The sequence below is a fragment of the Penicillium chrysogenum genome, assembly GCF_028827035.1.
Source record: "Penicillium chrysogenum strain IBT 35668 chromosome Unknown utg000002l_segment0_segment0, whole genome shotgun sequence".
Taxonomy (NCBI): domain Eukaryota; kingdom Fungi; phylum Ascomycota; class Eurotiomycetes; order Eurotiales; family Aspergillaceae; genus Penicillium; species Penicillium chrysogenum.
The window spans coordinates 884,054-909,052 of NW_026622750.1; the positions used below are offsets into that span (position 1 = coordinate 884,054).

General features: G+C 49.7%; 10 protein-coding genes across 10 annotated transcripts; 5 read left to right on the plus strand and 5 right to left on the minus strand.

The window, feature by feature from the left end:
• Window positions 1–477: 477 nt before the first annotated feature.
• On the plus strand, window positions 478–700 carry N7489_003929 (uncharacterized protein; the record flags this gene model as incomplete). Its single annotated transcript, XM_056709681.1, is given in 2 exon segments — window positions 478–534; window positions 548–700. The coding sequence occupies 2 exon segments, from the start codon at window positions 478–480 to the stop codon at window positions 698–700; spliced, it is 210 nt and encodes a 69-aa protein (XP_056568102.1).
• A 700-nt stretch (window positions 701–1,400) lies between these two features.
• N7489_003930 (COPI-interacting protein CEX1) lies at window positions 1,401–4,210 on the plus strand (the record flags this gene model as incomplete). The annotated part of the gene is made up of 9 exons (XM_056709682.1): window positions 1,401–1,523; window positions 1,596–1,733; window positions 1,799–1,909; window positions 1,968–2,114; window positions 2,184–2,557; window positions 2,621–2,915; window positions 2,966–3,169; window positions 3,220–3,392; window positions 3,445–4,210. The coding sequence occupies 9 exons, from the start codon at window positions 1,401–1,403 to the stop codon at window positions 4,208–4,210; spliced, it is 2,331 nt and encodes a 776-aa protein (XP_056568103.1).
• A 304-nt stretch (window positions 4,211–4,514) lies between these two features.
• N7489_003931 (uncharacterized protein) lies at window positions 4,515–6,899 on the minus strand (the record flags this gene model as incomplete). The annotated part of the gene is made up of 1 exon (XM_056709683.1): window positions 4,515–6,899. One exon carries the CDS (start codon window positions 6,897–6,899, stop codon window positions 4,515–4,517), a length of 2,385 nt encoding a protein of 794 aa, XP_056568104.1.
• A 675-nt stretch (window positions 6,900–7,574) lies between these two features.
• N7489_003932 (putative flavin-containing amine oxidase) lies at window positions 7,575–9,008 on the minus strand (the record flags this gene model as incomplete). Its single annotated transcript, XM_056709684.1, has 1 exon — window positions 7,575–9,008. One exon carries the CDS (start codon window positions 9,006–9,008, stop codon window positions 7,575–7,577), a length of 1,434 nt encoding a protein of 477 aa, XP_056568105.1.
• Window positions 9,009–9,452: 444 nt separating this feature from the next.
• Window positions 9,453–10,715, minus strand: N7489_003933 (uncharacterized protein; the record flags this gene model as incomplete). The annotated part of the gene is made up of 1 exon (XM_056709685.1): window positions 9,453–10,715. One exon carries the CDS (start codon window positions 10,713–10,715, stop codon window positions 9,453–9,455), a length of 1,263 nt encoding a protein of 420 aa, XP_056568106.1.
• Window positions 10,716–12,127: 1,412 nt separating this feature from the next.
• On the plus strand, window positions 12,128–15,328 carry N7489_003934 (uncharacterized protein; the record flags this gene model as incomplete). Its single annotated transcript, XM_056709686.1, has 5 exons — window positions 12,128–12,376; window positions 12,441–12,562; window positions 12,621–13,189; window positions 13,241–13,825; window positions 14,286–15,328. 5 exons carry the CDS (start codon window positions 12,128–12,130, stop codon window positions 15,326–15,328), a joined length of 2,568 nt encoding a protein of 855 aa, XP_056568107.1.
• Window positions 15,329–16,707: 1,379 nt separating this feature from the next.
• On the plus strand, window positions 16,708–17,571 carry N7489_003935 (zinc finger MYND domain-containing protein; the record flags this gene model as incomplete). Its single annotated transcript, XM_056709687.1, has 4 exons — window positions 16,708–16,726; window positions 16,778–17,285; window positions 17,345–17,432; window positions 17,494–17,571. 4 exons carry the CDS (start codon window positions 16,708–16,710, stop codon window positions 17,569–17,571), a joined length of 693 nt encoding a protein of 230 aa, XP_056568108.1.
• Window positions 17,572–18,533: 962 nt separating this feature from the next.
• Window positions 18,534–19,586, plus strand: N7489_003936 (uncharacterized protein; the record flags this gene model as incomplete). The annotated part of the gene is made up of 1 exon (XM_056709688.1): window positions 18,534–19,586. One exon carries the CDS (start codon window positions 18,534–18,536, stop codon window positions 19,584–19,586), a length of 1,053 nt encoding a protein of 350 aa, XP_056568109.1.
• Window positions 19,587–19,954: 368 nt separating this feature from the next.
• On the minus strand, window positions 19,955–21,015 carry N7489_003937 (uncharacterized protein; the record flags this gene model as incomplete). The annotated part of the gene is made up of 4 exons (XM_056709689.1): window positions 19,955–20,242; window positions 20,270–20,629; window positions 20,697–20,798; window positions 20,911–21,015. The coding sequence occupies 4 exons, from the start codon at window positions 21,013–21,015 to the stop codon at window positions 19,955–19,957; spliced, it is 855 nt and encodes a 284-aa protein (XP_056568110.1).
• Window positions 21,016–21,401: 386 nt separating this feature from the next.
• N7489_003938 (uncharacterized protein) lies at window positions 21,402–22,245 on the minus strand (the record flags this gene model as incomplete). Its single annotated transcript, XM_056709690.1, has 4 exons — window positions 21,402–21,734; window positions 21,792–22,014; window positions 22,051–22,169; window positions 22,210–22,245. The coding sequence occupies 4 exons, from the start codon at window positions 22,243–22,245 to the stop codon at window positions 21,402–21,404; spliced, it is 711 nt and encodes a 236-aa protein (XP_056568111.1).
• Between the last annotated feature and the right edge of the window lie 2,754 nt (window positions 22,246–24,999).

Here is a 24,999-nt window from a genome sequence, read left to right on the forward strand (position 1 = left end):
AACTAGGAATGCCACCCCAAGGAGTCAGAGAGAAGACTATAGAGAAGCCCGTATTCCGCATAGCCAACAGAACGCCGCCAGCAAGAATACGTTCAACCCCGAGCCCCCCAAGAACACCATAAGAGTTTCCCCCAACCACCCAAACCTTCCCCTCCCCTAGACCCCAAGCCCTCGTACCCTTTGCGCCACAGCCATTGGTCGCCGACCCGTCCTCATGGAAGTGAAGCGGACATGGCAACCCCAGATAGCGGCGCCGCCTCCCCGTTTCCCATACTTTCTCGCGCCATAGACCCAGCACGATGCACACTATCACCGAAACACTTCAAGGACACAATCCCCAAGTGGACCTCAGCTATACAATACCGCAATATGCAAAGATATTACAGTAATTGAAAGCGAGATCTCAGCGATGAGCGCGCACGCACCAATCCCAGTTGCGATACTAGTTCAGGACGGACAGAAGCGTAAATGTACACAATGTCTCCCATGATCCAGGGCCAACGCCGCTTTGTCCAGCGTGGCCACCAGCCATGGGTGCGCTGACTAGGATCCCGCTGCAGCGTGCCAGCGTTCCGACGGGAGACGTTTGTGTTCTGCTGGAAGAGCGGGGGCCAAGCTGTGGGAATGTTGTTATGTGAAGTTGGTTGTCGAGAGTGTGACCGGAGGAGGATGTCGTCGTGGTCTGAGCACAGCTCTGTAATGGTATGGCACCATTATAGCTGCTCCATTAGATGGGGGTCTATTGGAAAGAAATGTGGTTCGTGCGCGCGAGGTAGTAGCTCTTGAAATTCGCTCCGGGTCCGGTTTGTGGTGTTTTGCGTGGGTTTTGGTGCTTGCGGGAGTACCATCGGTTTTGTTGAGTCTTCTTTTGTGGTGTTGTGGTCATGGTCTGACCTTTTACCAGAATTCGCATCATTGGAGAGGGCGACTTGCGTCGCTGGTTGGATTGAAACGCGTGGGAAAGCAACTGGGCACTTACTGTGTTCAATAGGGCTGTGGACTGTCAACTGGTGTGAGTGAGTGTCGACTGGAAGAAGATAAGCGCAATAGAATAGTATCGTGAGTTCAGTGTCAGTTGGCGACAAAATTAGACGCGTGAGAGAGTGGCATGGAGGCGAAGAAAAGGAAGATAAAGAGCTTTATTTATAGTTATGAGCACGTGGTGGCCTCAGGCAGCGCTGTTTATCACGATAAGGCGGGGTGAAAGGAGTTCGGCGTTTAATGTGTCTGGCTATTTCTTAGAAGAACACTGTGTCTGGGACTTGATCATTTTCAGTCACTAATTCGATCTCATCCTGACAACCGGCCGCATATTGAACCCTTGGCCATTGGCCGCCCCGACTCGCGCACCCGGACACCCCAAACAATCCCCGACCTGCCACATCGGCCACACCACGGCCATGGATTTCCTGAAATCAGCCATCGGATCAGCCATCGCGAAGGGCGGAGGGCTCCCGTTCTCCCTCGGCGACAGAGTCGATATCGGTGATTCAGTCTGGGCACTGCACAACGGTACGAAACGGGTACGGTGGCTTTTGGTTCCTTTTCCTATGCGGGACGAGCTTCAACGGCTGACAATATCGTGGGACGTATAGGATGACGGTTCCGCTTGCAGTGTCTTTGCATTTGACATCAATGCGAACAAGTCGCGCCTCCCTCTTGCGAAAAATGCCGTGCGCAAGTCTAGGACGTTGCGGCATCCTGGTGTTATCAAGGTTCTGGATACGATTGAGGTATACTTGGCCCCCGGAACTCCGGTTTGACATGAGATCATGTGCAGAAGCTCACGACTTGACAGACGGAGCACAATCTTTATATTGTCACCGAACGAGTCGTGCCACTGAGCTGGCCGGTGAAGCGGAGGAGCTTGAGCGAGGAGACGGCCAAGTGGGGGTTGTATACTGTGGCGGTACGATATTCTTGGGGGCCTAGTATTTCGCATTGCTGACGGGGATTGCTCGGGACAGTCTACTCTCAAATTCATCAACGACGATGCTTCCTCGGTTCATGGCGCCGTGCGCGCATCCTCGGTGTTCACAAGCGAGAGCGGCGAATGGAAGCTAGGTGGATTCGACATTCTGAGCTCTATGAAGGAAGATGATGCGATCATATATGTGGGTTATCCTGGCTCGGGTTTATCCAGGAACCGCCTGAATGATGCCTTATACTGACTCCATGCACAGACGTACGGAAGTAGTGTGCCTGATGCCGCTCGATACACGCCACCGGAGGTTGTTAAAACAGGATGGGATACTATCAAGCGCAATCCTCTGGCAGCAGTTGATGCCTATGGGCTGGGTATTTTGATCTTCGAGGTTTTCAATGGGGGCTTCTCGGGCGGCGATCAAGCTGGCAAGACGACGAACATTCCTCCCAGCATGCAGCAAAGCTATAAACGTCTTTGCACCGCCAACCCGAAGCTACGACTGAGCCCGGGGCATTTCGTGGAGCAGGGAAAGAAACAAGGTGGATTCTTCCAGACACCACTCATTCGAATGACCGAAGACATCGACAGCTTGGGGCTCAAGAATGACGCCGAGCGTGAAGAATTTATTAAGTGCGTATATTCCCAAAGTCAGGCGTAATGCTCTTTTCCCGGCTAACGTGCCATCACTTACAGTGAGCTTGATGATCTTTCTGGAGACTTCCCGGAGGAATTCTTCAAGATGAAGGTGCTCCCCGAGCTGCTGAAGTCCGTCGAATTTGGCGGCGGCGGGCCGAAAGTTCTTGGAGCTACCCTGAAGATTGGAGCAAAGCTGTCAGCAGAAGAATTCAACGCTAAGCTGACTCCTGTTATTGTCCGCTTATTTGGCAACCCTGATCGAGCATTGCGGGTCTGCCTCTTGGATAACCTTCCGTCAATGATCGATAACCTTCCCCAGAGGGTTGTCAACGACAAAATATTCCCCCAAATGGTAAGCAATTTGAATCTCTCGGTAATGCACGTTGTACTAACACGCCATAGACTTCTGGCTTCACTGATGTTGCCCCGGTGGTTCGAGAACAGACGGTCAAGGCTGTTTTGACCATCGTCAACAAACTCAATGATAGGATTGTCAATGGAGAACTCTTGAAGTTCTTGGCTCGCACTGCTAATGATGAGCAACCTGGCATTCGGACAAACACCACAATTTGTCTTGGCCGGATTGCTAAGAACCTAAGTCAAAGTGTAGGTGATTTATCCTTAATACTGGAACATGCCGCTGACATTACATGCAGACTCGCTCTAAGGTGCTTATTGCGGCATTCACGAGATCTATCAGAGACCCATTTGTCCACGCTCGAAACGCAGGACTTTTGGCTCTGTCTGCGACTATCGATGTATTTAGCGAGGAAGATTGTGCTGTTAGGATCCTGCCTGCCATTTGCCCTGCACTTTTGGACAAGGAAAAGTGAGTAATGTGCTCAGGCCCTAATACTGGCCTCATCCTTACCGTTGAACAGATTAATCCGCGACCAAGCAAACAAGACACTCGACTTGTATGTCCAGCGGACACGGAAATATGCCAGCACGATGCCAGACACTGTCCTACCCCCTGCCGCACCCGCAGAAGTCAACAAACCCGACGCTCGTGTTGGAACCCCCAGTGATAACTCCTGGGCCGGCTGGGCCATTTCATCCTTCACGAATAAAATCGCAACAGCTAACGGCGAGATTGAACCAACTGCCAACACTAACAAGACTCTTGACCCTGATACTGCGCGCTCAGCGTCGGTTCCTCGTCCCGCCAAACCAACACCCCCAACCGAACTATCAAAACAAGTACTCCGTCCCACAGCTCAGCCCTTGAACCGGTCAATGTCAGATCGTCCGGCCCCGGTCGTCCACGACGAGGAACCTGAAGAAGAGGGCGATGACGTCTTCGATGCTTGGGGTGCTATGGATGACGACGAAAAAGACGACGACCCGTTCACTGCCGCTGTAGCTACCCCCAAACCCACATCTCCTGTTCCCTCATCGACCAAAGCCCCCGTGGTGCCCTACGATGATGGCGGCGAACCCGATTTCGCCGGCTGGCTAGCCGCGAAGTCCCAGACCAAGGCTAAGAATCCCCTACCCAAGGGTTTGACCAAGACTGCTTCTGCCAACGCCGTTACCACACGGTCGACGATAAGCTCTGCTAAGCCTCGGACTGTTGTTGCACCTAAGAAGATTGATACTAAACCCAAAGACGAGGAGGCCGATGATTGGGGAGATGCATGGGACTAGTGTTGAAATACACCTTGCTCTCTTTTTTCTGGCTGTTCGTGTTCATATCTCGTGTAATGCAAGTCTAGCGTGTCAATATCTGGCAACCATGGCATCGAGGGGTGTTTTGGAGTCCGTATCACGCTGCCCTGGTGTATTGATGATATCCCCTGTACTCCTAATAGATCTATCAATACTATCAAATCGTTCTTTTTCCCTTACCTAGTTTGATAATGTTGATTGCTATTGTACAAGATGTGATTAATCGGCATCTGATGCCAATCCTTTCCCCCCATATACTAGCTCTTCAATCTTCTATTTCCTTTTACCTTGCCTTCTTTCGCATATACAACCTGTACGCAGTCTGAGCTACCTTTAACCCCTCAGGATCAACCGACATCTCAACATCCGTAGTCTCTCTCTCGTCTAACATCTCCTGCAACGCTGATTCCACGTTCTTCGGCTTTTTCCCCGCGCTGGCCCTTGCCCTCCGTCGTTCCAGCTCCTCCCTCTTTTGTCTCTCCTTCTGCTGCCTCTCCTGCTCTTCCATTCTCTTCTGTTTCTCCCTCTCCAGCCGTGCTTTTTGCTCTGCCATTTCTTTTCGCTTTTTCTCCCTTTTCTCCTTCAGAATCCTATCCCTCTCCTGCTTTTCCCTTTTCTTTCTTTCGGCTTCTTCTTTCTTCCTCGCCATCTCTTCCTTATACTCGGCCTCAGCTCGTTCTTTTATCGGTACACCTCTCTCATATTCTTTCATCCATGAGCCACCCCAGAACTTGGGATTCTCTTCCTTATCTCTCATAATCGCTTCGTCGATCCGCTTGTTAAGTTGCCTCGATTGCCGTACGGGTAACTCGTCCCGGATTGAAGTAGGCGGACGGGGATGTTCGCTCCCACGATTGGATGATCTCCCTGCGTCTGATGATCTTTCAAGCTCGGGCAATGGCTGCGGATCTGACGAGCCCGCAATATCGAGCAATAATGGCTCAAGATCTATCTGTGCCTCAGGCTCTGACGACTCGAACAGCTCGGGCTCTGATGACTCCTCGGGCTCCAGAGATGACTCTCGCTCTGTCAACTCTGTCTCTGACGAGTCTCTAGATAACCATAATCTACGCCGTTTGGCTTCCGGAGGCTCAATGTCTTCTGGAAGCTCGAAATCAGAATCATCATCTGAGTTATCCCAAAACTCGAACTCGGGATTCCCGTAAGCATCAGGCGGAAACTCGGCAGAAAGGTGAGGATATCTCATGCTGTTTATCAGGAGAGGCTTGTTGGTGAAATATATCTCACATGTAGGCCGGAGACGCGAGGTCCAGACGGTCTCCCTTAATGTCGGTTTTTGCATTGGTCGTCCGAGTCTTGATAACCAGCGTTGAGGTGAGGGAAGTCGAGAACGAACTCGAGACCGCACTCGTGGGACAGTCGGAGGTACGGGTGGAGACGACGCTGGTGTTATTTGAGTTGGACTCGGGGACGCATATCGAGATTCAACTTCAGATTCCGGTGGTTGGAATTCTGACATGAGTACAAATACTGACGGACTCGAGGGTCCTATCACTTTAGACAAGTCTGATCGGGAGGGTAATGGTGGTTCTTTTGGCTCGCAGGCTTTGCGCCAGTGATCAACTCTGAAGTTCCGTAAGGCTGACTCGGAAAATGTGAGGTTATCCATTGATGGCAACGTAGGTTCAGATTCAACTTCAGGCAGACAGTCCAGTGACGAAGGAGCAGGTAATGGCGCTGCCTTGCGCCGGGACGCAATGTGGGCGTTTGGTCTCTTCCGTTTGAGGGCTGTCTTATCGCACGGCGAGGACGATGACAAGGACCATTCCGGGCCATGGCCCGGTTCTGCTTCAGATGCATTTTCAGGCTCATCGTCAGTATGTGATGCCGATGGTTCACGGATTCGATGCGCATAGCTAGGATAGGAAGCTGGTGTAGCTTCTTCGTGGCCCACAACTCTTTCCAGCGATGTTCCTGATGACTGGGATGATCCCCGTTCTGGTTCTGGTGTAAAGACTCGCTGTGATTCCGATGTTGCATTTGACAACGATGCCCCAAGAGACGTGCGCTGGCGGTCGTGATTAGAGACTGGCGTGGTATTTTCGAGAGGTAGAGCCCTTTGCGGCGAGGGAAGTGATGGCGATGGCGAGGCCAGTTCGCCTTCCCTTTCAGACTCTGAGTCTGCATCCGCCGATGTCGCACGGACATCGTTGCCGCGTTCATTGCCAGAAACTGGCGTGGTCTTTTTGGGTCCCACTACCTTTTGTGGTGATGATGGAGGTGATCGCAAAGCCACTCGCGGCTTCAATTGAGCCTGGGCCTTGTTTATATACTCGAATTCGAACTCAGAATCAGATCCATACCCTCCCTTGGCCTTAGGCGCACGCTGCAATGGTGTCGTTGAACGTTTGGCTGGTGATCTTTGCTCCTGAACCTTGACTTGAGAGCCATGAACCGATCGTGGGTTTTTTCGCTCCTGGTCTGTGGGCGGATGATTGGATGACCCCGCCTGTGGTGATTCCGAGTTCAATCCATCTTTTCTGTACACTTGCGAAGACGATAGTGGCCGCTTTTTGGCCTTGTGGTGATTGCGCTTCCGCTTCCGCTGCCGGCCTGGCTCCGTCACTGGAGTTGGCAACGAGGGTGCCGGTGGCTGGGTTTGCTGGACGGCCTTTGAATGGCGGCGGCGGCGTTTTCCTTTCGACATGACTTTTTGGCAACTGGGCTTCAGGGGATAGATAGATGTTGATGGAGGTTCTCGAACTTGGGTAGATCTACTTGCTCCCTATTAGCGTGACGCCAACCGGGACGTTCACCCGGCAATCAGAGCAATCAGAGGAAGGGAGTGGAAAAGTTAGACGTCTCTTTTTAGAAGGAAATTAGGGAAAGAATAACATGCTGCCGGATACGGTAAGTAGAGTGAATTTCCCTAAAGTGGGCCAGTCAGTATATGCAAAATACACTGGAGTCGATTCGGACTGACACATTTGACAGCAACTTTGTGCTCGAGATAGTTTGACCTGACAGAGAAAAGCAGCACTGAGCTTCTTGTCGTATTCTCCTTTAGCCTTGAGCTACTGCATGTAAATCCCCAGGGTTGAAGAATACTCGTTCTCTTCATTGCCCGAGCTAAGGTGAAAGTGGAGATACTAAATCCTCGATGGGGCTCATAGACAGCAGCCAAAAGATGGCCAAAAAATAGTCAAAAGATGGTATTGATTTACTAAACCATTGTCTAGAATGTAGCTTGCTCTTGAACAAAGCCAGTCAAGTCTCAAAATAGCAGTGGCAGTCCAGAGAGTAAATATAAAATTCGAATTTTCTCGCAGTTTTGCGAAAACCTCATATCCACCAGGAAAAGCCCCTTAATCAAAGCCCCCATTCACCAATTCTCCAGTATCTCCCCAGCAACCCTTTCCCCCGAACTAATAGCCCCATCCATATACCCAATCCACCTTAGCGAAGTCTCCGTTCCAGCAAAATGGATCTTCCCAACCGGAGCACGTAAATAAGACCCATACTGCGTCAAAACGCCCGGCGGCATGAAAGCACTAGGACCACCACGGGAGAACTCCTCAAGATCCCACCGCTGGATGAGGACATCAGTAGCATCGTCCACACGCGGACCGAAAAGATTAGCAAAACTCTGCTTGACCTGACGCTTGACCTCGTCTTCACTCGCAGTATCCAGCTTCCGCATCTCATCCGCCTCAATGAACCCCATCATCGCCCCGAACGATCCATCCGCCGGCGAGTTGTCGTACGTCACTCGTATCGCCCCGGTATCACTCACGCCTACCCCGTTAAGGCCCTCGTCCCGCCACCAGGCGCTCGGGTAGATCGCAATGGCTTTGCCAAGTGCGCCCATGGGCATGCGCTGGTTTAACTGGTCCCGTCCGGCAGGTAGCGGGGGATCGAATGTGATGCGGGTTACTAGGGACGGGGACATGGCGCAGACGACATGTCGGGCTGAGACGGTGATTACATCTGACGAGACTAGATAGCGGGATTCTTTGAGCTGGACTTTGCGCACGGGTGTGTTTAGATATATGTTTTCCGAGCCGAGTCTCTCGGCCAGCAATGTTGCCAGTAACTGTGTTCCACCACTTACTCGACTGTCCTGTGCACCGCCGTCGACTCCAATGAGACGGTTGATAGTCCCAGGCCCCGTTTCATCTCCGGCAGCGGCGATACACCACAGCGAATACAGCAGAGATGGCTCTCTCATTTCGGTAGATAGGATGGCTGGGATGGCGACGTCGAGGAGAACGCGGGAGTCGGAAGTGGATAGTTTAGAGTTGACGTATGTTTCTAGAGTCATTGAATCCAGCGCCGTGGCATTCGGTGTATTCCATGGTTCTTCCAGGTCGACTGTGCTCGCTAGGTTATTGATGTCGGTCATGAAGACTGCAAGTTCAACAAGGGTGTCTAGTCCCACGGGAGGAATGCCGCCTAGGCTATCTTTATAATGGCGTGCCGTGCCGTTTCGATAGAAGGTTGAGTTCCCCTCTGTGTACGTTTTGTAGGTTGGTAGGCTGAGTTCGGCTGCGAGAGCCAACACGCGGTTTTGCGTTGGTCCGATGTATTCGCCGCCTAGTTCTTGGACGTCCTTTCCGGCGAGGTTGGCATTGAGGACGCGACCACCGACTCGGTCTCGTGCTTCTAGTACGACGATGGATTTGTTGGCTGCTGCGAGCTCTTTGGCAGCGGAGAGTCCTGATAGGCCGCCGCCGATTATGGCGACGTCGACTTCGGGGATGGAGGGGGCTGCAACTAGTGCATGGCAAAGGGGGATTGCTATCAGGAATAGGTGCATTGCACTGAAGGATGATCTGGAGAGAATTAGTCGCATGTTGATCGGTGAACGGTTTGGTGTTAGTATCACTGTGACAAGTTCCAATTGTCTTCTTTTATGTGTACGGCTTCCATAGGACGGATACTAATTATCATGCCGACTACTACCCGATGTCAAAAAGTACAATACGCAATTAAACCGATTCAGTGGGCCTAGAAGCAACATCCCATTATTAGAGTAGTACAAGCAGCATAAGGGGATAGGGCAGATGATATAACCCTGCAGGTGTAGCTATCCAAGCAAAATAGATGCCAGCAACCTTCAAAATATCTCCGCATTACATTATTGTCGCTGGCATGGATCCTTGTGCCCTTGTTTCGTCTTTGCGCTTTTCTCATCTTCCGAAATCACCCAACGAGCACGAGCAACCTGATAATGACACAAGAGGACAGTTGATATCTCGCTCTATGTCTCAATCTCCGAGTCTTCCGAGGATTCGTCTTCCGATGATGATGATGATTTGGAGGAGGAGGAGGAGGAGGAGGAGGAGGAAGAGGAGGATCCACCGCCTGCTATTTCAATCGGTTCTTCAGGCCTTTCTTCCCGTCTTTCGGGCTCTGCTTTTACTGCCGGCTGTTTCTTTGGTCCTTCTGGTTCGTCCTCTGACCCTTCTTCCGACGATTCATCTTCTGATGACGAATTGGATGACTCGTCATTTGTCAGCTGAATGGGTTCTTTTGAATTGTGTGTACCTCCCTTTGATGGTTGTTCTTTAGTTGTCGGTTGCTGTTTTGGTTCCTCTTGTTCGTCATCTGGTTCGTCATCCGATGAAGATGAGGATGATTCGGACGCATCACTATCTTCCTCTAGTAGGATAGGTTCCATTTGAAAAAATGCTCCTGGGGTGGCCAGATGCTTCTCTATCTGCTTTTCAATTTCGGCCTCTGATAGTTCGTCCGAGGATTCATCTTCTGCTGACAAGTCGGAAGATTTATCTTCTGATGACTGAACCGGTTCTTTCGAATTGTATGTGGGCCCCTTTGGCGACTCTTCCTTGGTTGTCTGTTGCTGTCTCGGCTCTGCTTCGTCATCTGACTCTCTTTCTGAAGAGTCGTCTTCTGAGGATTCGTTTTCCGACAAACACGAGGATGGTTCACTGTACTCGTCCTGTGGTCGAATCGCTGTTTTCGCTTTCGCATTGCGTTCCGCTTGTGATACTTCTTTTGTTGGATTCTGCACTCCTTCCTCTTCTTCAGAGGAGTAGTCACCGCCATCCTCTTCTGATGATGAGTATTCCGAGGACACTTTCTGCGTGAAAGACGAGGATCCAGTATTTTCTTCCTCTGGATGTATCACGTATTCTTGTGTCATTTTATGCACAACTGGAACCTGATCCGACATTCTGATAGGCGACCTTTCTTGCCTATTCAGTTGCACTTTGATTTGCGCCACTTCTTCTTCCGATGACGAAAACTCCCCGTCTTCTGGCGCTCCTTGGACATCTTCTTCTAGCAAATCCTGCGTCCGCTGCCGTTTGGCCACAAGTTGCTGATCATCACTACCTTGATAGACTCGCTTCGAACCGACCTGCTGTTGCAGTAGGTCCACAATTGGGGATGGTAAAGATATTCCGAGCAGCTCGGCTGCCTCACGGAAAACATCCGCAAAGCGCTGTCTTTCTATCTGGCCAAACCCATCTTGTATTGTGAGATAAACACCCGCCTCCATCTTGTAATGCAATATCTTCCCTATCCCGTCTGCTGGAATCTGTTCTTTCTTAGCGTCATATACCTTCCATGGCCTATAGCACAACTTACCATCTGACAGGGAATTTGCCTGCTAATACAATATTCGCAAGCCCCCCCCCCATAGAACATAATGACAATGTGGGAACGGGCTTTCGTCTCGCCAGCGCGTACAGCACATGTAGCAGGTTCTGACAGCTTTATTTATGGACCCAGCTGCTGCTTCCATGGCATTAAAGAACAGTAGATGTAGACGTGCTGACTCTGATGGCGCGATTCTTTCATGCATAACATCTGACTCCCCATCGTCCATTGCCTCGGACAAGGGATGACTATGGGAGTGGATTGCCAGGTGATCACTGTCCTGAGGAACGAGCGTTCTATCTCGAAGTTGATCAACCGTTTGCACATCCTGCATGCCCTCGACGGGCAGGGGATCGGATGTCTCCATTGCGTCCGGCTGGGTCTGCGGTCCCCATATCTTTTTGATGCTCTCTGCAAAGTCGAATGTTCCAACGGCAAATGTTTGGACAGCTTCTGCGACTGCTTACACAGTCCGCTGGAATCTCTGATCGCTGGCCATATCGAAATGACTAGAGATAACCTGTGCTGGTCAATGTGATGTAGGTGTTTTGGGTTCGGCTTCCGGCTGAGCTTATTCTCCGGGATCCACTTTGGCATCAAACGAACTTTATTTTGTTTGATGGGAAGGGACCTCGGGCGCTCCTGTCAGAATTAAATTGCATGGCAATCAGGGCCACGGGGCTTCGACAGTTGCAGACGGAAGATGGATGGAATAGGAGGTTCATGGTAACAATGATACCGACCACAAACCTCTTGCAACTCGCCTTGCGGAAAGAGGGATTACCTTGGACCTTACACCACCTAGCTAGACACAAGGTATGTTGCACGTGATAATTGAATTAAACCCCCGGGGTGCCCTGTTCCCAAAAACATCGAAATTTCTGCAAATTCCACTGGCATCATTTCCTTACATATGGTTTTCCCAGGTTACATGCTCTAACTTGATTCGGACTCCGCCAACTTGAATGACTGCCAAGAAGACCCTTTCCATTGCTTGGCATCGCCTCGGTCCTGTAACGCCAAGGCAGTGACATTCCCGCCCGAATAAGGTTCCCTAGTTCCGTATTGTGGTACCCCACGTGCTTCGCTCTCCGATCTTTGATTGGTTGTTCTGACTTTAGTGCAATGGCGGAGCTTACCTAAACATCTTGGCTTCCATCCATTCCACCCACGGATCCCGCACATAAGGTATTTAACCTACCCCCGTAGAAGGCACGACGACAATCGACGTTTATAGGAGCACTACTCACGTTTGAGAGGATATCATCTTACTTATCTTGTTGTCTATCGGCGCAGCTGTTAAGGAGCAGTATGCCACTCGCCCCCTTTTCTCAGGCCCTCTCTTCTCTCGCCCGGCTGAATGAAAAACGGGCAAGCCGGGTTTCAAGTGAAAATGAGGGACCCGTAAAGCCCCTACCGACCCGTTTGTTGGATGTCTTTTTGCGCACATGGGATCTAGGCTTTACAGCCTTCGGAGGGCCACCGGTACACTTCCAGATTCTGCATAGCAGGTTCGTGGAGGGAAAAGGCGATAAGGAAAAATGGGTAGATGAGCAGACTGTACGATTCTCCCTTATTCTCCTGGCGCGTCTGATGTGAGAGGGCCTTCTAACAAATTCCATAGTACCAAGAACTCTTTGCTATTTGTCAGGGCCTTCCGGGTCCCGGTAGCACGAAGATGGTTTTCTGCCTAGCGCTATTACATGCAGGATTCATTCCTGCCATGCTTGTGTTTTTGATTTGGGCGTGAGTCACCCTTTTTCAGCGGAGCCCGCTGTCTGTTGATTTCAACTAACGGTTTCAGCCTTCCTGGCGCAATTGGCATGTATGCCCTCTCACTTGGGGTGCAAAGTATGAGCGAAACTCTTCCCGAGCCTGCCTACGCCTTACTATCTGGCCTCAACGCCTCTACAGTAGGTATTGTTGCACTTGCGGCCGTTCAGTTGGCTGAAAAAGCTATTCGCGATAAAATATCCCGTATCCTTGTGATCTTCGGCGCATGTGCTGGCCTCTGTTACAATGCGCTCTGGTACTTCCCCGTGCTGATGGTTATCGGTGGCTTCGCGACGACCATCTGGGATGGATGGATGTATCAACAATTTCTGAGAGCAAAACTCGCGTGGAAGAACAGGCATCATCGTCCCCAACAAGCGAACGCAAACGGGGACTCCATAGCCATGGACGATACAGCCCTAGAAGAGAACGGGGTGCAAAGGAGTGAGACGCCGCGATCGCGAAGGGCAGATCGTAGAGTCGAAGGCCTACCACAGAACACAGGTGATACTACAAGCCCAACGCCGCCCGTTGAAGCTGCTTTACAGCAGCATATTATTCGGATTCGGGTCGGAGTTTTGATTATGTGTCTCTTTTTCGGTATGCACCCCATCCTAACAAATACCGGAGTGTCGACACTAATATAGTTAGCTTCCTTCATCGCAATTCTTGTTGCCAGAGGCCAGCTCGCCGCACCCCCACTGGTCCTCGACCTCTTTGCCAATATGTACCTTGCTGGCACTGTCATCTTTGGTGGAGGTCCTGTTGTCATTCCCCTCCTACGCTCCTATGTTGTCGATCCCGGTTGGGTCTCTAGTAGAGACTTCCTGATCGGGCTCGCTATCATCCAAGCCTTCCCCGGTCCCAACTTCAACTTCGCTGTCTTCTTGGGGGCACTGGCACTGCAGCGCTCGCAATTCCCGACCGTCTTTGGTGCTTTCCTGGGCGGCTTGGGAATCTTCCTTCCGGGGATCACGTTGGCCGTTGCAATCCAAAGCTTCTGGCGCGTGTTGCGGAAGAAGAAGTATGTGGTCGACTTCCTCAGAGGAGTGAATGCCACTGCAGTCGGGCTGGTCTTTACAGCTGTGTACCGGTTGTGGGAGATTGGATACCTGACCTCTGAAAGAAACAGCGGACAGAGTCTGGGTAAGGAGCCATGGTGGGTGGTTGTTGCGGCGGTGACATATTCAGGGAGCGCATGGTTCAAAGTGCCCCCACCCGTGGCCATTGTGGTGGGTGCTATCTTAGGGTTATGCTGGTATGGAGCCGTGGGGCGATAGCGTACTCTGGCAGCCATAGTTCAGCCTATGTGCGATATGGCGCAAAGCGACGGATCAAATTTGTACAACTACCGATTTCTTTTATATATTAATTAATCGCTCAAAAGTCGGATTGGGTTGCCGCCCGGCCAGGGAGACATAACAGCGCTTATGAGGCATCACACCGTTTAATGATGTTCACTCCACGCTCTTCTCTCGAGTTTTCAATCTCACTGCCAAGACGCTAGCTCGAATATTGGGCGCATTTAAGTACGGGGATTTTTCGTACTTCACGTGACTATGAATGGCCCTCGTATAGCCCCCTCATCACCAACCCCTAATCGAGAGTAAGCTGGAGAACGGAGCCCCGACGCTGGTGGTCGGCCGATTCCTGAGCAGGACGTTGTTTTTTCGGTATAAATTTTTTTTTTCCATAGGCCGATCCATGGCCGGTTCTAACTCAACAGCTCTAGTCAGCTGGCAGTTAGAGGACAACAGCCGCTCCACATTTGCTCTGGTATGGTCCTGTTTGTCGACGATATTTGCCTGTACCTGGACAGTCCTACACCCTAACCTCCCCCGACGAAACTCACCCACCGTGCGAATAATCATTGCGAATCTCGGATACTGGCTCCTCGCTATCCTTTTTCCAGAGTATGTGTTCGTAAACGCTTCAGTAATGCGTTACCGAGCAATGCGATTGAAGAAGGTGTGCAATGAAGCACAGAAAACCCGATATCTTGAATCGGTGGATCCGAATGCTTGGTTGACTAAACGGGCTACGCCACTAGAGGAAGTGCAAAACCAACACTCCGCTAATCCCCCTCAATTCCGCACGGAGTGGACGCTTCGGAAATGTTTCTGTATTCTTGCTGGTGGACTTGCCTTGCAGACCCAGGATGGGTGGATATACGTCCTCCGAGCAAGCGATATGAAACCGTTCATTGAGGCTAGCATAGTCGAGGACATTGACTTTCACGACCGTGATGTTGAAGACCATGCCAAAGCAGATTCTTTGGGGAAAACATTCACTGTCGTTCAAACTAGCTGGTTCCTTGTTGACACAATAGCAAGATGGGCAAGTTCTCTGCCGGTCTCACCACTCGAACTAGCCACAGTTGCTTATATTGCCTGTGGTGTACTGCTGTATGCCATGTGGTGGTACAATCCTAAGGATATGACCACACCTATCACGATTTATGTCAGATGCGATCGTAACGATTTACCGACTCACCTTCTCGACCGCACGGCTACAAATCCCAATGGTTGGGTCCACCGTCATGCACACATAAAGGATCAAACCGTCCTGTCTGTTTTTGCGCAGGCTGCTCGATGGCTTAGTGACGCAGCCACAATACCTTCCGATACACCAGAAGAGGCCCCCTATACTCTTTTCGAAAAGCCATCTCATGCGTGCATTTTGTGCGCTCTCAATACCTTTGTTGCTTTCCTTTACTGTGGTATTCATTTTGCTGGGTAAATAATAGTCTACTCTTAATTATATAGGGTGCTATTGGTTGACTAACGTTGTTCTTTTTCTTTATAGATGGAATTTCCCCTTCCCTACTGAAGCTGAACGAATTATTTGGCTTGCCTCATCGTTTGCTTGCGTTGCCATCGTTGGTATTTACAGCGTAGCCAGTACCATACATATGTATGTGGCTTGGTTTGAGTCAAGAGGGCTGTTTCAGTTCTTTACTAAGGCATTCAATGCCCGAAAGCTCTTTTGGTATTGGACAGTCATATTCACTGAGTTTTTTTGCTTCATCATATATGCGATCTTACGCCTGGTCATCATGGCTCTAGCTTTTAGTTCGTTGAGAGCTCTTCCCGTCCGCTCCTATACGACTGTCGAATGGGTGACGAGCATTCCGCATGTTTAAACTGGCTGTGCAAATTAGATTTTAGGGTTTTTTTGGGTGAATAAGATGTTCAGTCTACTAGACGATATGCCAGCGGAAGAGAGTTTGTTGGTATCTGATTCTTTCGATTATTTAGGCTGGGTCATGCTCGGTTCTTCTCTTCTTGTTTCTTCCCCAGTTCCTTGTTATCTTTATACGATCGGTAACTGGCTTCTTCTTGTCGTCGAGGCTACAAGCCCTCGGTCTTCTTTCTGGGACTCCATTGGATTATCACTGGATGGAATTCGATAGTGACGACTGGTAGGTATATACCCTGTCGCATCCACATCTCCGGAGTTTAAGCCGCATTTTCTGCATGAGATAGCCTTACTTTGACCATTTACCGGATCATCGATTGGAACTTCCATCTATATATCCATATCTGGCCGTTCTACTTCACCGTGTCATATTTCTGTCTTCTAGACAGCCCTGGTGCCGGGACAAGTATGTATATTCACGTACCTTGCACAAGAGTTGGCCACCCATGATGCCTCTGTTCTTGACGATGGGAGGCTTTACTGACGTGGTGTATTTGACCCAAATGCGGTATTAGGGATGGCATATGTAGGACCCTCCGATATACATGTTGGGTATTGCTCTTAGATATCCTTTTAGGTGTATATGAAGGTAGTAAAACTGCACGGAGGGCTTTTCTATGTCTAACCAGGGATATAACCAGCAATTAAGGGAAACAAAGCCATCGCAAACGGCAGGTCGTTGTGCCTATCTCACAACATCAAGCAAACGCACTACATGTTCGTCTCCTTTGTCGCAGTCCTCACCTTGCTCCGTCTTGTTCGGATTATCCTTTAAATCTCTCTTCCTCAAAGCTCGTCATAGCCTTATTATTCAGCTACCTCACTGTCACCGACCTTCTTCTGTCGCGGTTCAGGCCCGCCCAAACCACTCTTTCTCAAGCTCAATCCAACAGTTGCATACATCTCAGCCGATCATCATCATGGGCCGATGGGGCTGGCGTGAGTAGCACAGTCACTGATCCCTTTTACTCTACCTAACGTCTATCCTAGGCTTGTTCGAAGGCGACCAGGACCTTGATGTCGCTTGTGGCTTGGTCGACGGTCTCGGCGTCAACACTGATTCCTGGGAGCACAGTTTGAGTGCGATGGTCCACCAAACCGACATGCTCGCACCACCCGAGGCTGCTGCCTTCTACATCACCCCTGAATACGCCGACAAGCTAGCCAACAAAACCATCCCGTGGGTCCGCCAAAAGCTCGACACTGACAACCTCGGAGACCGGCTGTTTGCTACGAGCCGTGTGCAGGAAGCAGACCCGGACGACATCCTCCAACGAAATAAGTACCGCACTATCATCCTGGGTGCTCTCATGATCCGCGCTGGTGCTCGTATCAAGGCAGCGGATCTGCAACATCTACGTGATCTAGTGCCCCAAATCAACTGCACCTCCCGCCGAATGCTCTTTGACCATGGTTTCAGAACTCCAGGGAAAGTTCAGTTCCTGGCTGCCTTGGATTACTACCAGCCCGGTGTTCCACGTAGCTTCCAGGAGCCTAGGTGAGTCCTACCTTGCCAGACTGGCGAATGCCCGCACTGTCTGCTAACGACCTTGATAGCTGCTTCATGTGCGGAAAGATCGAGGATGATGTCGGTCACACACCTCTGCAATGCAAGAAGTGCAAAGTCGCAACGTACTGCGGCAAGGTAAACAGGATGGATACAAGCTAAATTTCGAAGTTGCGCTCATGGATATTGGTTTTTATAGGATTGCCAACGTGACCAGTGGCGTGAACACCGAGTGAGCTGCATTCCCCCGGGCCAACGCCGAATGCTGAATGTCTGATCGCACGTCTTGATGGAGTTCAATAACACTGGGGTTGGCAGGAACAAGATTCTGATGTATCTCGCTGCGTTGCATCTGAGTTTAGTTCCATGTCTGCAATATCGGAGAACCAGCGTTGCCGGACATATTGGTCGACTCTCCTATTCTTATGAGGATTGCTATGTGCTTCCATAGGTATTGATTCAATCAATGAACTTCCAAATTTGATCTAACACTGGCGTCGTCCTATTCGTGGGGCAACAAGATCGTGGCTATTCTCATTCAAACTGTCACACTAAGATGTAACTGAGCAACTTAAAGGTTTCCCTCATTGACCTGAGGGAGCAGAGACATTGACATACATTAAGGAGTGGAAGATCGGCTCTAATCGGCTCCTGGTCCAAACTCGTGGAGCTGTCAAAAACTCCCAGAAACCTTTAAAACTATAACTATCGTTATATTCTTAATATATCTTCATCACCATAATTACTGCGCTAGTCTTCCATAGTAACCGTAATCTCTTTTGTGAGGTCCCAAATATGTTGCCTCTGGGAGCCGCACGCTCCGCATGCGAGAATTTTCCGCTCGGATGTTAATTTGCTAATTGCAATCGTTTGGGCCTCATCTTCTTCTCGACGTGCTCTTTCGAGAACATAAACCGACATTCGTTAGGCGGAAGGTGCCGCTCCTCGACGTGCCAAGACCGCATGGTTGCTCTTGGAGCTCGTATTCAGCTGTCAAGCAACCTATGAGATGCCAGCCCATCTAAGCGAGGACTGTGAAGGGGTCTGTTCTGTTATTAGTGGCTGCTGGACAAACGCACTAGCTAATGCGCATCTAAGGGATGGCCGAACTCGTTGTCGTTAGCACCCGGGGGAAGCTTAGGTCCTCACACTTACGGAGTACTGTCTTCTGAAATCCTCTCGGAAAGGGGCAACCTCTCCCAAACACTCTCCAGCGCTGTCCTCTACTGCATCGCAAATATGACCCGTCTCACAACCATTTTCACAACGCTATACGCACTCTACTCTCTCCCACTGATCTCCGCCTGGACCTTCGTCTGGAGAAACGCTGCCAATAACCCCACCGTTGAAAAGGGCACCGACGCACAGAGCTGCAAGGCGATCGACCATGCAAAAGGCAAAGATGTTAAGTTCGACGCCGAAGACAGTCTCTTTCGCATCTATATGTATGGGTCACCCAATTGTACAGACGATAATATCGAGATTGCCGAGGACTATCTCGCGAGGAACTCGACTAGTCCGCTTCGAGCATTTGCGGTTATTGATTTAAGAGGGGCAAATACGAGCACTGGTGGTGAACTCACGCCGTTCCCGGGAGCAGACTGGTTCAAGTCATCCCCCAACAGCCCTATCATAACTGCTATGGGAGAGAGACTGGTGGCGGAGAACTGTGGAAAGTACCGCGTGGGACCAGGGCCGCAGTGGTCCGAGGTAGACCGCGAGTCCTACCAGTGTTGGCAAAAGAAGCTTGGGTATACCGGTACGGACGCCAATGGGTGGCCAGGGAAGACGACTTGGGATCAACTCAAGGTGTCTCTGACGGACGGGAACGACGGAGAATCATCTAAGACCACGGAGACGCCGCCTAGTGCGACTACGAGTACGGCTACGAGTACAGGAACGGGAACGGGAACAGGAACGCCGACAAGTACATCAGTCCCGGATACAGATACCTCCTCGGGGTCGGCACTCAGCGGAGGGGAGATTGCTGGGTCCGTTGTAGGCTCTGTGGCCGGATTGGGACTTGTAGGGGCCATGATCTATCTCTCGCGGCGGATATTCCGACACCGTGCTCCGGCGTCTGGAGATGAAGGGCCAGAACCAGATTCAGAGGGTGGTGCTATGGCAGTAGGAGGATCGAAAAGGTGGGCGAGGGAGAAGCTGCCGTTCGAGGTTGAGGCGGACCCTGCAAAGAATCGAAAGAAGTATATCTCTGAGCTTCCGGGAGACACGGCGGCGGCGGAGTTGAGTGATAGTCGGAGGGTCCTTGAGCTGGGAGACAGTCGGACATAGGATAAAATGAAGCAGTAGTCGGCCTTTGAATTCAGTTCTCCGTACATTCGTCAGTTTGTGATATCGTACTAGAACCTTCAGGTAGATAGCATCGCTCCTCGCTTTTCATTCTATCTCCCAATGCGCAGTAGTGAACTATCTAGCTTCCCATGGTAAGCATTCATATTCGCTCCTTAATCTCTTATCTTTCCGTTGGCTAAGCGATCGTCAAAAAGAAATAAGAGCACGTGAAAACTGAGGGCTATCAAAAAGTCGCCGCAAAGTAAACCGTATTATAGGACAAAGCGACTCTAAGGCCTGTCCATAGGTACTTATCTTGACCTCCACAGAACCCGCGCTATAGAGCTAGTCAATTCAAAAGCTCTTCCCTATCGTCGAGCATCAAAAGGCCACAATATATCTGCCTTCTCCACCCCAAGCTCACCCTCACCTTCTGACTCCCTAGCCGTTTCAATCCACAGACGATAGGCAGCCCGATTGGCCTCCAGCGCACTCACCCAGTGCTCATTTGGAACCCAGTCATCTGCGTTAGTTTCGATATTAGCCATCAGCCAGAACATGAGTCTCTGCTTGACCTCAAAGTCCTCCGAATCCTGCTTATGATTCCGCAGTTCCTCCTCGTTTGGCGAGCACGGGCACGATCCGTCCAATTCCAACTCTTTCCGCCGAGCTCAGAGCCTAACTAGCTCTCGACGAAGCATCACGGCGCTATCCGTCCATGTCGTATGGCAGTAGTAAAAGATACTGAAGAGGGCTGGATCGAGGAGTCTCGATGTGCGCATTCCGGGGATAAGTGCTGTCATTACTACGTTGTAGGTCTGGTTGAATATTGAGACATTCTTTCTGTCGCGCTCTGTTTGGCTAATGTCTGTTGTCTCCTGTCCGAGGATCTCTGTTTGGGATGGTGCGGGTAGAGCGGCAAAAGTCTGGGTTTGTCCCTGGTAGAGGAAGGCTGGTTCAATGCTTGTTGATTGCCAATCAATTATTATGGTGGTTATAGTTGGGCCCTCCGCTGAGACATATTTATATGTTCTTGTGGAAGTCTGCATGGATTAATATAGGAATGGCTGCGTTCTGGATGCGCATGTCTCTCATTAACTTCTGCATCACTTCTTGACTTGCATTTAAGTATTTGCTCTTCGATTGACCCTTGGTAGGGGAGTTTAGAGCTAACAGTGTCTTCTTGTCTTGGTAGACGAGAAGCACCAGTTTCTATCAGTCCGGCAGAATAGCCTGTCAAATCATTCCCTAATGTTGCTTTGTTGCACCGATGTGTTAGAACCATATCTTGTAGTGACACTAAGTTTAGATCTGTGAGTCTCACAAGGGCCACAATTGGGACTGGGGCCACCATATAGCTCGGGTTCCCCGGAGCGTTGATTCCAAAAGATAGGACTGCAATGAGGTCCAGTGCAAAATCTCTGGCCATGGCCCCGATGAAACGAGATCTTTTTGGATGCCTCTATTAGGGCCTCAGTGAAGTATAAGCTTCCTGTACGCCGGAAAGTCCAAGGATGCCATCTTTTTGATAAAAAGAGAGAGCGCCTTAGTGCATAGCATACGCTGTTCCGAGTTTATCTCTGGCCACTTATAGTGCAGCTAGACATCAGGTGAACCCAACCTCAGGACTTATTGATGGCTCAGGAAGATATAGGATTATAAGTTTTCGTACAGCGTCGCGTTTATTCCATAATGTTTTCATCACGCACACATTTTTAATGTTCATGGATTGAGATTTGAGTGTAAGAACTTGGCAATAGTATGATATACCGAGCGGGAAACAGATCGAAATGAAAGCAAAGACAAAGTTCAGTCTCATTTGGGAGACTCCGATGTGTCAGGCCACTTTCGGAACAGGTCCGCGAGACGGTCGATGGGGGCCGTCAGAAGCCCTACAGCTGTTTCAAATGGTGGCTTGTCCGGTGCAGTAGGATGGGAACGTGACGGCACAAACATCTTTGTCCGACCGAAGCTCCTAGCATGAGTCTGGCTATCTTCCGCAGATAATGCTTCTTCGAGCCTAGGCAGGTCGTGAGTTTCTTCCTCTTTAATATGCTCTGAAAGGTTCTTCATAAGACTCTTGATAGTAGGAATAAACTGCGAATCCGAAGGTGCCATGTTTTGGAAAGCCTTCAATTGCTCTTTGACCTAGACACACCGCGTTTCGTAAGCTTGGCGGTCATTCATAGGTGGGGTTTTGTATACTTCAAAATGCTCCTGGCGGTCCTTGTTGGCCATATCGGCGCCACCAGAGAGGTGCTTCTCAAATGCAGGATAAACGACAAGCTCTTCTCCGATAGAGTGTCGAGCTAGTTCCCAGGTAAACAGATTTTGAAAGCGAGTCTGCTCATCCATGTCCGGCGATTTAAGAAGCTTGTCGTAATGTGACTCAATCTCGCGGTGGTCTTTCTTGATCACGTCGCTAATACTAGGGGGTCAGCAATAGGCGAGGTTACAACTGTACGTCTCGGAGCAATAGATAGCAGGAGCCGCCTGGAAAGCGCGGATCCCGATGAGCGGAGCGGTGCAGCCATCATAGTCAGAAAGGGAATGTGCCGATATCAATGATGGATTAGAGCGGGCCTTTATATGGTTATGAGCTGTAGTAATAGCAGAATCAGACAGAACTCATCAGTAGTCCTAATGTGGTCGTGGTCATTATGACGTGCCCATGAATGTCTCTAAGTAGTGTGACCGCTTCTAAGTTTGCTGAAATCCTGCAATAAAAAAAGCTCCATTTGAATTCTCCTATAAATTTTGACCGCGATGGGCGTACCGAAGTAGAAGGGTGATTTGATGGCAAATACTGCATCATAATGCTGCTGACCTTCAGCAGAACGTTATTTTCTTCTACTTCGACTCCCTGGCCATACCGGCTCGTTATAACTTATCGGTAGATAAATTACCGCTACTTCTCATGCTTTCAGAACAGCCAATCGGTTAATTCAATCTTAAACATCGAGTAAATGTTACGGACATGCCCGTCACCAAAATCAGCTGTGACCACCCCACAGATGGGCCACTGAGAGCCAACTGACAGCCATTCATTCATGACGAGCGAAATTGTAAAATTCACCAATGTCAGATTCTCTACTAACTAAATCATAAAGGTCCGAGTTTGACAATCTAGTCCATAATGTTGACATACATGCATGCATGCAATGCCTGCAGGGTGTACGTTTGTCTCTGTGCAGACTGAGCACTTGCCTAGTTTGTCGCGTTTGTCATTCTCCGAGGCTTCGTTTATGACCTCGTTTCCATAGAGTTTTATCACATCTTTCTTCCTCGTTCATCCCTATGGTAGCATCTAGCCTCAAGACATAATTAATAAGCAATGTAAACACATTCTCGGTCCCGTCCACGAGTATTTCTCCGGTACATAAACAATAGGGTGATCCTCATCTTGGTTAACACACCTATTGGAGCCTGGGGCCATGTGGCCCATGTGGCTGCCTGGTTGGGCAGGCCAATTCTTTCTATACTTCTTTTTCTCTTTGTCTATTTCCTTCCCCAGAATTTGTTAGCTCGCCACTACGTATCGCCTCGTCTGCGCTTCTTGTTCCGCTGCCGATGGGCTTTCCTGGTATAGCGAGAGAGAGATAGATTAAAGCTTTAGGGATACTCTTTAAAAGAGCTCCCGAAAAGCCTATCTCAAATTTGTAGATGGTCTTAGCTGCTAAAAACCTTTGCGATAATTATAAGGATAGATAACTAGTAAAATTTCCGTAGTTAGTAAGACCCTAGGTTAGCGCTAGAATGCGGAAGGAGACTATAACTGATACCTTAAAAATAGACTCTAACCTCCTAAGAAATGCACTAAACCTCACCTCCACTGTGGTAGATGAAGCTGTCTAGGCCTAATACACATTCGGACAGAAAATACTGTCAAAGATAGAGAAGCGACAATTGCTTCGAAATCATCCACCCCATATACACCTTTTCACATAAACTTTGCAAAAACAAGCGAAACCATGTAAAATCAAGGAAGAATAATTTCATTAACTCGACCTGAGGTGAGCAGTAAGCTTGTTATGTTTGTAAATTTTCAAGGACTCAATATCGAGGTGGGGTTGAGACGTAAAAGTTCAAGTCCTAGTTTCTTGTCATTCCCGCATCCGTCGATAGCTCTACGGCCGCATCAAGCAATCTGCAGGGCCTGGCGCGAACCCACCAAATCTTTGGCAGAACAATTACTGGCTTTTTGGACTAATGTGACCCAGAACACGTGTACCGTTGACTCGCTTCCAGGAATAGCTATGACGGCACTTGGTACTTACAGCGCGTAATCTGAAAGTTGATCGATATAGCCGACTGGAGCGAACTAAAACACCACCTGCAAGAATCTCAACCCGAGGTATTTCACCCAGCTCTGGTAATGTTTATATCAGGTCTCAGCTCAGCGCACTTAGTTATACTCGTACGGCTTCGGTCGTGTTCACCTGAAGCAAAGCAAACGATCACGCGAACTCGGGTGCGACGCCTTATGAGGAGCAATGGGAATAGCATTGATATCAGAGATAGTAGGAATATAATGCACGTTTGATGGCCAAGCCTTGGTAACATTAGTCTGATCTGTTTTCCGTAATCATTGCAACTCACTAAACTCATATGAATTTAGATTAAGGCGTACTTGAAGGCACTTTAGAGCATGAGTCCTTCGGATTTACTGTTCATATCTACCACCAAGGAGCTTGATAGGGAGATTATCCGAGCATACCGGAGAAGACGAGAATGGCGACCTGCCTAAGCTGGAAGAAGCCTTATCTTAAGAATGCTAAGAGGTTTTGACGGAACAAAGTTGTTTGTGCCCTGCACCGGGCAGAGCTGATATCATGTGTTAAACAAGTAATCCTGACAGCCGGTGAGGCGAGGTCAAAGCATAACGAAGTATAACATTGTATGCTAGTGACCACAGCACCACACCATAATTAGATCCTCATGCGTCGATATAGTGAGACGTGCGCCCACTCTCGCTACAACAAAGCCGTGACCCAATGACGAGGCCGAATATCGTTGCGTGTCAATGCAGGTGTCGAGTTGTAAACAAGGCCCTTAATTATCTGCCAAATGATGAGAGATACCGAACAGCGCTACGAACACTACGTTCCGACTACGTTGCGATAAGGTTCTAACATGAATAAAAAAATACTTTCATTCATGTTATTCTCGGGCACATAAATGAAGTACGTATTCCAAATGTTATCGATATCACACAGTCACACAGTCCATCGCTCAATTGACGCGAACGACTATTTCGTTATGTAATAGACGGCCAGACGCCTCTTTAACCCCTGTTATTGCGAAGTCAACCGCATCCACTAGATCTACAACAGTCGCGTTATCAACCGTGACCACATTCGCTTCGACAAGCTCTGCAATTTGCGCTAGCGCAGCACCGTCCGGTGTCGCAGCC